The 14,637-nt window shown below is 44.9% G+C and overlaps 1 protein-coding gene across 2 annotated transcripts in view; it reads right to left on the bottom strand.

The window, feature by feature from the left end:
• Positions 1–14,637, bottom strand: part of ttc27 (tetratricopeptide repeat domain 27) — a 299,781-nt gene that overhangs the window by 243,000 nt on the left and 42,144 nt on the right. For both annotated transcript variants that reach the window (XR_010018883.1, XM_063055545.1), the window contains exon 5: positions 6,422–6,524. Coding sequence is in view for 1 of the 2 variants with exons in the window: in XM_063055545.1 (XP_062911615.1) it covers positions 6,422–6,524 (103 nt within the window). In the remaining variant the exon portion in view is untranslated. The remainder of the gene's footprint in view (positions 1–6,421; positions 6,525–14,637) is intronic.

A 14,637-nucleotide genomic window follows, 5' to 3' on the forward strand; every position in this document is an offset into this window, starting at 1 on the left:
AAACTGCAGCAATGCACATAAATACATCAGAGATTTCGCTGAATATCTGACTGAATGTTCAACATATGGCCACTAAATATCCCACTAAAATGTATTCCACAGAAGCTATAGTCAACTTACAATAATTAAAATGATAATTTTAAATAAGATTTGTATAATTTAATGTGTATAGTTTTCATTTTGATTTGTGAATCATTCTAATGTTTATTTCCACAACAATTTTATCACTATTTCCATGGATACTAGACACTAGAATACTACAACACAGTACAGGCCCTTCGGCCCTCGATGTTGTGCCGACCCATATGTTCCTTAAAGAAAAAGTACTAAACCCACACTACCCCATAACCCTCTATTTTTCTTTCATCCATGTGCCTGTCCAAGAGGCTCTTAAATACCCCTAATGTTTTAGCCTCCACCACCATCCCTGGCAAGTCATTCCAGGCACCCACAACCCTCTGTGTAAAAAACTTACCCCTGATGTCTCCCCTAAACTTCCCTCCCTTAACTTTGTACATACGCCCTCTGGTGTTTGCTATTCAGGCCCTGGGAAACAGGTACTGGCTATCCACCCTATCATAATCTTGTAGACCTCTATCAATTCGCTTCTCATCCTTCTATGCTCCAAAGAGAAAAGTCCCAGTTCTGCTAACCTTGCCTCATAAGACTTGTTTTCCAATCCAGACAACATTCTGGTAAATCTCCACTGCACCCTCTCCATAGCTTCCACATCCTTCCTATAATGAGGTGACCAGAACTGAACACAATACTCTAAGTGTGGTCTCACCAGAGATCTGCAGAGTTGCAACATGATCTCTCTACTCTTGGACTCAATCCCCCTATTAATGAAGCCTAGCATCCCATGGGCCTTCTTAACTATCCTATCAACCTGTGCAGCGATCTTTATGGATTTGAACCCCAAGGTCCCTCTGTTCATCCACACTCTTAAGTAACTGACCATTAACCCTGTACTCAGCCTTCTGGTCTGTCCTTCCAAAATGCATCACCTCACACTTATCCGGATTGAACTCCATCTGCCACTTTTCTGCCCAACTCTGCATCCTGTCTATATCCTCTTGTAACCTTTGACAACCTACAGCTCCATCCACAACTCCTCCAATCTTCGTGTCATCCGCAAACTTACTCACCCATCTTTCTGTCTCTTCATCCCGGTCATTTACAAAAATCACAAAGACCAGGGGTCCCAGGACAGATCCTTGCGGCACTCCACTAGTCACTGACTTCCAGGCAGAAGACCTTCCTTCCACTACTACCCTCTGCTTTCTTCCTGTAAGCCAACTTTTTATCCAAACAGCCAAGGTTCCACTGATCCCATGCCTCATGACTTTCTGGATGAGTCTCTCGTGGGGGACCTTGTCAAATGCCTTGCTAAAATCCATGTAGACCACATCTACCGCCCTACCCTCATCAATTTCTTTTGTTACCTCTTCAAAAAACTCAATTAGGCTCGTGAGGCACGACCTTCCCTTCACAAAGCCATGTTGACGATCCTTTTTTTTTATATAATTTTTATTAAATTTTCAAAAAGAATACATGAAAAGATAAAATCTCCCCTTAACCCTCCCCCCCCCCCATATATAGTCCTACCTTTGGTATCCTTGAGTAGACTGTACTACTCCACATGCTTGTAGATCTTATCCTTAAGAATCCTTTCCAATAGTTTGGAGACCACCGACGTAAGACTCACCGGTCTATAGTTCCCAGGATTCTCCTTATTACATTTTTTAAACAAGGGAACTACATTTGCCATTCTCCAATCCTCCGGCACCTCCCCTGCAGCCAAGGAGGATTCAAAGATCACAGCTACTGCTCCAGCGATCTCTTCTCTCACTTCCCACAGCAACCTGGGGTATATCACGTCCGGCCCTGGGGACTTATCAATCTTGATGTTTTTAAGAAGATCCAACACTTCTTCCTTAATCGCCACATTGTCCAACACACAGGCCTGTTCTATTTCGACCTCACCCTGATCAAGGTCCTTTTCACTTGTGAATACTGAAGCAAAGTATTCATTTAGGACCTCCCCAAACTCCTCCGCCTCCAGGCACGTTGCCTTCTTTATCCTTTAGCGGCCCCGCCTTCATTCTTGTCATCCTTCTGTTCTTCACATACGCATAGAACGCCTTGGGGTTCTCCTTAATCCTACATGCCAAGGCCTTCTCATGCCCCCTTCGAGCTCTCCTAAGTCCTTTCTTAAGCTCCTTCCTGGCTACCCTATATTTCTTATGAGCTCCTCCTGCTTCCTGCTTCTTATATCTAACATATGCTTCCTTCTTCCTCTTGACGAGTTACCTCATGTGTTTCGTCAGCCACGGTTTCCTTTTCCTACCATTTTTTCCTTGTCTCAGTGGGACAAGCCTATCCTGAACCCAGCACAAGTTGTCCCTAAACTTCCTCCATATTACTTCTGTGCTTTCACCCTTGAACATCTGTTTCCAATTTACTCTCACTAGTTCCTGCCTCATCCCTTCATAGTTAGCCCTTCCCCACTTAAGCACTTTCCCACTTTGTCTGTTTTTATCCTTTTCCATAGCTATGCTGAATCTAAGGGAGCTGTGGTCACTCTCACCAAAATGCTCCCCCACCAAGAGGTCTGCAACCTGACCAGGTTCATTACCCAGAACTAGATCCAGTATGGCCTCTCCTCTCGTCGGCCGGTCCACATACTGTGTCAGGAATCCTTCTTGAACACACCCGACAAATTCAGCCCCATCTATCCCCCTTGCAGTCAGGATGTGCCAGTCGATATGAGAGAAGTTGAAATCACCCATAACTACAACCCTGTATTTCCTGCACCATTCTAAAATCTGCCTGCTTATCTGCTCCTTGGTGTCCCGAGGGCTATTTGGGGGCCTATAGACTACTCCCAGCACAGTGATTGAGCCCTTCCTATTTCTGACTTCCACCCACACTGCCTCAGTGGACACTCCCTCTGCAGCGTCCTCCCTCTCTATAGCTGTGATACTATCCCTGACCAGTAATGCTACTTCTCCCCCCCGCTTTTCTACCTCCCATCCTATTCCTCTTAAAACACCTAAACCCCAGTATCTGCATCAGCCAATCCTGCCCTTCCTCCAGCCAAGTTTCGGTAATGGCCACAACATCGTAGTTCCACGTACTGATCCATGCTCTAAGTTCATCCCCTTTATTTCTAATACTCCTAGTGTTGAAATAGACACATTTCAACCCCTCTAACTGGCTACATTTATGTTTTGTCCTCCACCTGTCCTTCTTCACCAACTCAGAACACATAGCATCATGCCCTTGTCCTTCTACCCTAATCTCTACACTCACATTCTGATTCCCACCCCCCCTGCCAAACTAGTTTAAACCCTCCCCAACAGCTCTAGCAAACCTGCCTGCCAGGATATTGGTCCCTTTCCAGTTCAGGTGAAGCCCGTCCTTTTTGTACAGGTCAGACCTTCAGCAGAAGAGATCCCAACGATCCAGAAATCTGAACCCCTGCTCCCTGCACCAACTCTTCAGCCACACATTCATCTGCCATGACTTCCTGTTCCTACCCTCTCTGTCTCATGGCACAGGCAGCAATCCCGAGATTACCACCCTTGAGGTCCTGCTTTTTAACTTCTTTCCAAACTCCCTGTATTCCTTCTTCAGGACCTCATCCCTACTCCTATCTATGTCATTGGTCCCCACGTGGACCACGACATCTGGCTGCTCACCCTCTCTCCTGAGAATACCGAGAGCTCGACCCAAGATAGCGCGGACCCTGGCACCAGGGAAGCAACAGACCATCCGGGATTCTCGATCTCTCCCACAGAACCTCTCATCTGCCCTGTGGGATATCAAAAATGTTGAGAGTGAACAGTTACTTTTGATGTACTGTAGACCATGGTCTCCCTTTGTGGGCTTTGCTGTTGCTGGCATGGTGAGAGGTGGGAGCGCTGACGCTTTTTGCTAGAATAAGTCGGGGGAGATGGAGGGGAGGGTTGATGATGCTTATGCATGGGAGGGGGCAGGGGGTTTTGGGGGTGCTTACATCTTTTTTCTGTCATTCACTCTTTGGGGTTTTGGGCTGTTTCAAGGATGTCTGCAGAGAGTAAGAATTTCAGGTTGTATGTTGTATACATTCTCTGATATTAAATGGAACTATTGAATGAAATGTCTTTACATTCTTAAAGAAGATCAGCTCCAATGTCTAGTCATTTTTCACAGGTATTGGAAATTATCCTGTTACTGCTTTGTATAATGCATGTGTTCAATGCAAATTGCAGTAATTAATCCAGAAACTAAACAAATCATGGTATCATGAGGTGTGGAGGTGAAGTATGTGTGTGTGGGGGCAGGAAATTTAAGGTAGAAAAGGGAGTAAGTAAATTTGTATCACATTACTAATATTCATTGGGCCTTTCTGTTACAAATCAGTAAAAATATGCGAACTAAATTTTCAAAATCAATGTTATAAAAGGAAACAGACAACAAAAATGAGTAGGAAATTCAAAAGAGACAAAGACAAAAAACCAAGTATCTCGAGGTGCCTTTATGCAGAAGTGACAATCTTTTGTCATACAACAGCTTCATCATTAAAAACTCTGACCTCAATGCATATTAATCACAGCAGTGGTGCTAGTAAAGGAAAGGAAGAAGCCAAAGTAACCAGGACTTGGAGGGTGGGGTCCTTTCAAGCACTGGACTTAAAGGCAGCAGCCAAGCGAAAGAAAAGAAAGACATATTGAAATAGCAAAGGAATATCAGTACAACATCAGTAAAGTGAGAGTAAGTGTGTTCTCCAACACAAGAGGAGAGCATTTTTTTTGAATAAATAAGCAAGATATATATCCCCTGGAAGGAGGTCATTAAACTACGGTACAATCTGAGATCTGGAATGTCCTCCTGGCACACTTTAAAAAATGCTATACATGCTTTTCAGCAAAAAGCAGCAGCTTCCAGGAAGCAACGCTGGCACATGCCTTACTTCAGTTCCAAACAAGAAAGTAATAAGGTAGCTAAGCCGATCACGTTATTGTATTTATGTATGGTATATGAGGAATATAAAACACATTCCACTAACCCCCTGACTCCTCTCACAGACAGGGAACTTTCCACACGGATTCATTCCTGGGTTGAGAAAAAGCTAATCCCCAATAAAACAGCTTCCTCAATGACAAATGAGAATAAAAGAATGGCAAAAAAAAAGCTTTATTCAGGTGACAGGTATCAGAAACGCCTCAGTTACGAAGCATCAAATCCTTCCACTGTCTTTAGTTCACTAAAAGACAGGATTAGATGAAGGTCCATTTGATCTCATTTCTTCGAGAACAACTCTCCAATCTTCCCACGGCAGCTTTGTAATATTGAGACTGAAGAACAATGGCTTTGACACCCACTGAAAAATACAATGATCACCAGCCCAGATAGGGGACTTAATTTATAATTGAACATACAATCCTGTGACAACAATTCTACAAAACAGCCAGACTGACAGCAGCAAGGATACCACTCCAACAGATAACCTGGCTACTCTGATACTTTAAGTAAATGAAATTAATACTTAAAAAAAAATCCCACTGGTATTGCAGTGGCTATATTAAGACTGGTAATCTTGTTGACACTTTGCTTCCCTACCTCTTTTGGACTCCATTTTCCTGTGTGTAGTTGATCTTTTCCAACATACCAATATGTGCCACCTCATAGTTACTACATCAAAACTCATCTGCCACTTACTTAAGCATTCTGCAAATTTAATACTTCTTTTCAAATAGTTTATCATAGTTTTCCTCAATGATCAGGAGACACACCAAACTGGCTCAATCCACAAACAAGAGGAAGTCTGCAGATGCTGGAAATCAAAGCAACACACACAAAATGCTGGAGGAACTCAGCAGGCCAGGCAGTGTCTGAAGAGTAAACAGTTGACACTTTGGGTGAAGACTCTTCCATATGTTGACTGTTTACTCTTTTCCATAGATGTTGCCTGGTCCGCTGAGTTCCTCCAGCATTTTGTGTGTGTTAGTTCAATCTATATATGCATAGAAACTTAACAAATCATACATAAAAAACTGATGATAATCCAAAAGCAAAATGCTACAGGTGCCAGAAATGCAAAGGAAAAATAGAAAGTATTAGGAATATTCACAGATTAGAGAGCCTCTTCAAAAAAAAAGTTAATGTTTCAGACAATGACCATTCATCTGTTCCGAAATATCATTCAACAACTGAATATTGTTTTGTTAAAAAAATTAATGCAAAATTATGTTAAAAGCAAGTGCACATCAGTCATTCTTTCTTGTACTATAGTGGAATCCAGAGTGAACAATGTTGAATTTCATTTAAATTTTTACTTCAACGAAGGCAAGGATTTTGAACAGAATTTTCTCTTCCCCTCCCATACAGGTAATGTGGATTTCATTTATTGCCCAAAACTACAAGGAAGTTGTACCTTTGTCAATGCAGCACTGAGTAATGGTGAAGAGTTGAGAAGAGCGCTCTGCCAGTAACTGCTGGTGAATGTTAACACATCGTATTGTCCACCAGGGCAACATCTGCAAAGGAAGAAAGAAGAGTTCTTCTCACTCTTTATAAACAAAATTATTTCAGCTCTACATACAAATTGAAAAATACATCCAGGCTATCCAGCTCATCCATTCCACCCTGGCAAGATCAAAATTCTACAGACTCGGAGGCCAGCAATCTTCCAAACATTTTATTGTTAAATGCACAAGTACATGTATGCACAGGTACAATGAAGAACATACCTGCAGCAGTGTCACAGGCACAGGGTATCATATAAGTAGCATTCACAGGAAAAACATAAATTAAACATAGATTATACACAATTTTTATTATATAAAAAAAAAGCTAAATTTGTGGAAACTGATCAAAGTAATCATAGTGTTGCTATATGAGTGATCATAGTGCTACTCAAGGGTTTTGCTGTTTGGTTCGAGAACTAAATAGTTGAAGGAAAGCAGCTGCTCTTGAACTTGAACTTAGTGATGTGGGACTTTGGGCTTCTGTACCTCCTGCCTGATGGTAGCTGCAAAAAAATGCAGATTATGAAAACCTCTAACAAAAACAGAAAATAATGGAGATAATCCACAAGTCAAACAGCATCCATGTGGAGAGAAACAAGAGTTATGGTTTCAGATTGACGACTTTCTCTGTTTGCAACAATTGCCATAGCAGTTGAACCACATCTACTGGAATAGCTTGCCTACTCTGGACTCTCTCACGAGCAGAAATATCTTCTCTACATCAGGGTTATCACATATTTTCTTAAATGTATTAAGTAACCACAGCTTGCTTTAATGCAGCATCTTTAAAGTTTCGCAGAAGTTTTTCAAAACAATCTGACATCATGTGACGGAAGAAAATCAGGCAATCATAATCTTAATTTAAAGTGAAGGGTATTAAAGTCTTTAAATAGAAGAGAGACACAAGTGACTGCATATATCTGCCGGAGGAGCTGAGTTGGAGGAAAAGTTTCAGGTTGAAAGCCTACATCAGGTTGACAACTTCTCAGCTGCCCTGTCCTTCAATCTCCTTTTTTCTCTCCAAATTCTGCAATGTTGTCAATTCCAATGACAATACCCATCCATCCTGCTATGTGCTGGAATTTCACCAGTTAAATTTTCACCTTTCACGGCACTGAATCAGCCACTATGAAACTGAGTGGCATTCTCTGTGTCACTTACCACGTGACAGGAATAAAGAACTAGCAGAAATAGAAACCACTTTGCAGCCCAGTATTGCTATAAACTACTAATATTTATTAGTAACTACGCAATACAGTAATATAAATATAGATAAATCAAACAGGTTAGCAATGATTATATATAAAAGTAAGTGTGGAATATATATGTATGAAAACCAAGCTTCTTTAAGTCTAGGGGTAAAAAGATACAGTCTTACGATGTTGAGTAAAGTTCAGTTTGTGGTATTTAGTTGAGAGGGAGAGGGAGAGGGAGAGGGAGAGGGAGAGGGAGAGGGAGAGGGAGAGGGAGAGGGAGAGGGAGAGGGAGAGGGAGAGGGAGAGGGAGAGGGAGAGGGAGAGGGAGAGGGAGAGGGAGAGGGAGAGGGAGAGGGAGAGGGAGAGGGAGAGGGAGAGGGAGAGGGAGAGGGAGAGGGAGAGGGAGAGGGAGAGGGAGAGGGAGAGGGAGAGGGAGAGGGAGAGGGAGAGGGAGAGGGAGAGGGAGAGGGAGAGGGAGAGGGAGAGGGAGAGGGAGAGGGAGAGGGAGAGGGAGAGGGAGAGGGAGAGGGAGAGGGAGAGGGAGAGGGAGAGGGAGAGGGAGAGGGAGAGGGAGAGGGAGAGGGAGAGGGAGAGGGAGAGGGAGAGGGAGAGGGAGAGGGAGAGGGAGAGGGAGAGGGAGAGGGAGAGGGAGAGGGAGAGGGAGAGGGAGAGGGAGAGGGAGAGGGAGAGGGAGAGGGAGAGGGAGAGGGAGAGGGAGAGGGAGAGGGAGAGGGAGAGGGAGAGGGAGAGGGAGAGGGAGAGGGAGAGGGAGAGGGAGAGGGAGAGGGAGAGGGAGAGGGAGAGGGAGAGGGAGAGGGAGAGGGAGAGGGAGAGGGAGAGGGAGAGGGAGAGGGAGAGGGAGAGGGAGAGGGAGAGGGAGAGGGAGAGGGAGAGGGAGGAGGGAGAGGGAGAGGGAGAGGGAGAGGGAGAGGGAGAGGGAGAGGGAGAGGGAGAGGGAGAGGGAGAGGGAGAGGGAGAGGGAGAGGGAGAGGGAGAGGGAGAGGGAGAGGGAGAGGGAGAGGGAGAGGGAGAGGGAGAGGGAGAGGGAGAGGGAGAGGGAGAGGGAGAGGGAGAGGGAGAGGGAGAGGGAGAGGGAGAGGGAGAGGGAGAGGGAGAGGGAGAGGGAGAGGGAGAGGGAGAGGGAGAGGGAGAGGGAGAGGGAGAGGGAGAGGGAGAGGGAGAGGGAGAGGGAGAGGGAGAGGGAGAGGGAGAGGGAGAGGGAGAGGGAGAGGGAGAGGGAGAGGGAGAGGGAGAGGGAGAGGGAGAGGGAGAGGGAGAGGGAGAGGGAGAGGGAGAGGGAGAGGGAGAGGGAGAGGGAGAGGGAGAGGGAGAGGGAGAGGGAGAGGGAGAGGGAGAGGGAGAGGGAGAGGGAGAGGGAGAGGGAGAGGGAGAGGGAGAGGGAGAGGGAGAGGGAGAGGGAGAGGGAGAGGGAGAGGGAGAGGGAGAGGGAGAGGGAGAGGGAGAGGGAGAGGGAGAGGGAGAGGGAGAGGGAGAGGGAGAGGGAGAGGGAGAGGGAGAGGGAGAGGGAGAGGGAGAGGGAGAGGGAGAGGGAGAGGGAGAGGGAGAGGGAGAGGGAGAGGGAGAGGGAGAGGGAGAGGGAGAGGGAGAGGGAGAGGGAGAGGGAGAGGGAGAGGGAGAGGGAGAGGGAGAGGGAGAGGGAGAGGGAGAGGGAGAGGGAGAGGGAGAGGGAGAGGGAGAGGGAGAGGGAGAGGGAGAGGGAGAGGGAGAGGGAGAGGGAGAGGGAGAGGGAGAGGGAGAGGGAGAGGGAGAGGGAGAGGGAGAGGGAGAGGGAGAGGGAGAGGGAGAGGGAGAGGGAGAGGGAGAGGGAGAGGGAGAGGGAGAGGGAGAGGGAGAGGGAGAGGGAGAGGGAGAGGGAGAGGGAGAGGGAGAGGGAGAGGGAGAGGGAGAGGGAGAGGGAGAGGGAGAGGGAGAGGGAGAGGGAGAGGGAGAGGGAGAGGGAGAGGGAGAGGGAGAGGGAGAGGGAGAGGGAGAGGGAGAGGGAGAGGGAGAGGGAGAGGGAGAGGGAGAGGGAGAGGGAGAGGGAGAGGGAGAGGGAGAGGGAGAGGGAGAGGGAGAGGGAGAGGGAGAGGGAGAGGGAGAGGGAGAGGGAGAGGGAGAGGGAGAGGGAGAGGGAGAGGGAGAGGGAGAGGGAGAGGGAGAGGGAGAGGTCTCCTCTACTCTAAAGATGAAGCCACACTCAGGTTGGAGGAACAACACCTTATATTCCATCTGGGTAGCCTCCAACCTGATCGCATGAACATCGACTTCTCTAACTTCCGCTAATGCCCCACCTCCCCCTCATACCCCATCTGTTACTTAATTTTATACACACATTCTTTCTCTCACGCTCCTTTTTCTCCCTCTGTCCCTCTGAATATACCTCTTGCCCATCCTCTGGGCCCCCCCCTTGTCTTTCTTCCCAGACCTCCTGTCCCATGATCCTCTCGTATCTCCTTTTGCCTATCACCTGTCCAGCTCTTGGCTCCATCCCTCCCCCTCCTGTCTTCTCCTATCATTTTGGATCTCCCCCTCCCCCTCCAACTTTCAAATCCCTTACTCACTCTTCCTTCAGTTAGTCCTGACGAAGGGTCTCGGCCTGAAACGTCGACTGCACCTCTTCCTAGAGATGCTGTCTGGCCTGCTGCGATCACCAGCAACTTTGATGTGTGTTGGTTAAATGGGAGGTTCGGTTTAAGGATCGGCACAACATTGTGGGCCGAAGGGCCTGTACTGTGCTGTACTATTCTATGTTCTATTTAAACAACCAACGTTTTGGGCCGAGACCCTCCATCAGGTCTAACCATTAATCATTCCTTTCTGTTTGAGCTTAAGGGCCTCAGACGTTACAGTAAACCTGCTCATCCTCCATATTTTGTTCCAAATACCAGGTTGTTTAGGGCACAATCATCAATGATATAGGAATAAGCCAAAAATAGAAAAACACAGATTGTGGGAATGGACCAAGTAACCATGATAGGAAAGGAAGTGGCCACAGAAGAACATGAACTCATAAGATTGAGAGCGAAAAAGAAACAAAACACTGCTGACAAAGAGCTAATACAGAACGGGAAAGAAAAGACTGATAGAAAAACAGATTGGGAACTTGACTGAAAACATTTGACCAAATTTCACCCAAAACTCCTATAGCTGCAGATAATCTTTTGTCCCATCAGTTTGAAGTGAGTCATTATCCCACAGGCGAATGAATATATCTAACTTACTGAACAAAAAAATTATTGCTTTCCTTGCAGATGAATATCATAAAAAAATAATCTTGCTTAAATAATGAGTTGTCTTGATTGCACCAACGAACAATGTCACCAATGGCAACGACCTACAGACAGTTCACAAACTACTTCTTTTACTTAATTTTCTTTCAAATACAGTCAGCCCTCTGTATCCGTAGATTCAAACAACCACAGATTGGTTCCATGGGATCGGAAAAAAACCCGGAAGTTCTCTCTCCAACACTCGTTGTTTGAGCAGTGTTCGCCTCAAGTCTCGTTCGGTCGCTACTTGTGTTGTGTGCACCCTTTGTTCATGTGAAAAAATGGCTCATAAAAAGCAATTAATCGGTCAAAGCAATTCCTCAAAGGCTAAGTGCTGTCTCTCGCCAAGAAAATAAAAAGGAATTTAAGGCTAGTAAGGGATGGCTGGCTAGCTAGCTATGTAAAGCGCTACAGCCTCAAGAACTTAAAGATCACGGGAGAATCGGCCGAGGCAGCATCAGCGTTCCCAGAAGAGCTACGATGGTTGCGTCTGTACTGAACACGTACAGACTTTTTTTCGTCATTATTCCCTAAACAATACAGTATAACAACTATTTACATGGCATTTACATTGTATATATAAGTATTATAAATAATCTAGATTTAAAGTGTATGGGAGGATGTGCGTAGGTGATATGCAAATACTATGCCATTTTATGTACGGAACTTGAGCATCCGCGGAAGTTGGTATCCGTGAGGGGGGGGGGTCCCGGAACCAAATCCCCGTGGATACGCAGGGCCGACTGTATGATTCTATTAAGCTACATGCAATTGGAACCTGTGGTTTGCATCTTGATGGTGCACTTTTGGGTCAATTGAGCAATCAGGCACCTTGCTGTCTCCATGTGAGTTCGATGAGGCCTGGAGCGGAGTGTGCAGCCTGAAGGCCTGGAAGCTTGCAGCCTGCAAGCCCATGGTCGACTCCATTACTTCTCATAGACTGGGGTCTCAAGTGAAGATGAGACTGAACGATGGGTGGATGTTCGTCGCCGTCTGTCTGCATTTCACTGGTTTTCCTGCCCCTCTTGCTAGCTGCTGTTGGAGGAAAGTGCAGGAGCCTTGGGATCCACATTGCAAGGACTGATTGGCGAGAAAGTGGACTCATTCTGGGGAACACTTCAGGTTTATGTTGCATCTGTTTCTGGATTCTGGTTACTCTCTTTTTGTCGCTTTTGAGCAGTTTGATCTGGACAATTGAAATGGCCGGGTGCTTTGGTGAAGAATGGTCCTGCTAGTGGTGTGGTGCGGCGCTGAACAGAACTAAACTGAATACTACTTGACTCCTGGTTTGATGTTTGATATTCTGTGTGTTGTTCAGTAGCCTTTTGCTGTTTGCGCAATTTGTTCTTTTTTTGCATGTTGGGTGTTTGACGTTTCTTGAACAGGTTCCACGGTGTTTCCTTGTTTCATGGCTACTTGCAGGAGGACAAATCTCAGAGTCTGTATTTGATCATAAATAGACTCTGAATCTTTAAATCTTTGAACCACTGTTACAACAAATAGTCTAGGTGTCATTGGTATTCCGAAGGAAAAAGTGAGCATAATAGTTTCCAAGTTAACAATATTTGAAGAAAAATATTTATCTGTTTAAAAATCATCCATTAGGGGGGCGTCACGTGATGACGTGGGATTGAGACGTGTAAATCCAGCTCTCCCGTAAAAAATCAGCAAAGTACCGTTTAAACAAAGTAAAGTTAATAAATACTTTCCAAAAACTATTTATAAACTTCGTAAGACTACTCTACGATATGCCTCGTAAACCACAACAGAAGAAGTCTGTTGTTGTGAAGTCACCGCGAGATGGGAAGAAAAAAGGGCCTACTGCAGCGATGGAGCCTCGGATTCAGGTTGGATCTCCTTCGGAGGAGACGTATTTTATCTCTGGCGTAGAAGAACAGGGAGCAATGGCGGCGGTAGCGGACTCTCGGAAGAAGATGCCGGAATTGCGCATGCACAAAGAAGTACGCATGCGCAAATTGACACAACTTAAACTACAAGAACCGACGGCCACTGCAACTGAAAGTGACTCGGAGTCAGAATTGGATATCGCAGAGAATACAGATGAAGAGGAGGAGGAAGACCTGGAAGAGACTGGAAGTAAAGGAGACGACGGAGACATAAGAGTGGCTTTATTGCAATTAACGGCTGAACTAAGAAAGTTAAGAACAGAGCTTAGAGACGTGAAGATGGGCTATGATAAAGCTATGAAAAGACAGGATAAAATGGATAAGAAACTTCAGAAGATGGAAAGAACAATGAAGCATATTAACGATAGAGTGGAAAAAACAGAAAATGATGTGATTGTCTGGAACACGGAAAGAAATCGACTCTTGGAGAAAGTGGACGTGTTGGAAAATATTAGTAGACGTAATAATATTAAAATTGTTGGTCTTAAAGAAGGTATAGAGGGAGATAATCCAATAGAATTTTTTCAAAGATGGATCCCGAAAACCTTGCAAATGAAAGAGGAAGACCGACCAATTGAAATTGAGTGGGTACATAGAGCTCTAAGACCAAAACCACAAGATGACCAATATCCACGATCAATTTTAATAAAATTCTTAAGATTTCAAGACAAAGAAAGGATTCTACAGGCGGCTGCCCAAGCTGCCAAGAAGAGAAAAGGGCCACTGATGATAGAAGGGAAGAAAATTTTTTTCTACCCTGACATAAGTTATGAACTTCTGAAGAGAAGGAAGAAATTTAATCCAGTGAAAAAAGCCCTATGGGATCACGGTTATCAATTTATATTGCGTTATCCTGCAACCTTAAAGATTTTTTGACGATTACCGGAAAGCGGAGGAGTTTGTTTGAGATTCTTTGAATATTCACCAGATACAAGAATAAACCCAAGGGTGCGAGATGGATTGAAGATGATGACTGGATCAAGGATTAGGCCTGTTGGATTTTTAGGCGGATGAATATATAAATATATTATTAATTATATGAGGGAGGGGAAGAAAGGTTAAAATTTGAGGAATATTAGCTGGGAATAATGACATTAATTTTTTTATATATATATATAATTTTTTGTTATGGGGGAGCTGGAAGAAACACTGACCAATCGCTACGTTATTCACATGTGCAAGCGTGGCAATAGCCACGACCCGCACAATGGAGGGGGGTAGTGTTGTGTATCTTTTCATTCACAACATTAGTGGGGGGGTATTCTGTTTTTTCTTTTTTTGTATCTTTTTTTTTTGTTCCTGGATGATTGGGAAGGAAACACATAGCAACATAGTGAAGTTCAAAGAGATTCCCCAGGGATATATGAGAGTTGAGAAGCTAAGTAATGTTTTAGATTTTAAGAGATAAATATCAAACATTTTTGAATATTTGGAGCCCTTATTTACAGCTCCGATGATGAAGATCTTGGTTCCTTGGGGAAAGTAACAAATATATATCAAATTTATTTTTAATCCCATGGAGCATGTGCAAACCTTCCAATATTCAGGCGGTTCTTTTTTTTCTTTTCTCTTTAGGTAGGAGTATATATCGGGGGGGAGGGTTAAGGGGAGGGAGGAGGGTAGATATTATTTTCTCATGTATTCAATTGAAAACTCAATAAAAATTATATATTAAAAAAAACCATCCATTAGTATTTACAGAGACACAAGAAACTGTAGATGTGGGAATTCTGAGGCATCAAGCAAAGTA

The sequence above is a fragment of the Mobula hypostoma genome, chromosome 8 (genome assembly GCF_963921235.1).
Source record: "Mobula hypostoma chromosome 8, sMobHyp1.1, whole genome shotgun sequence".
Lineage (NCBI taxonomy): Eukaryota > Metazoa > Chordata > Chondrichthyes > Myliobatiformes > Myliobatidae > Mobula > Mobula hypostoma.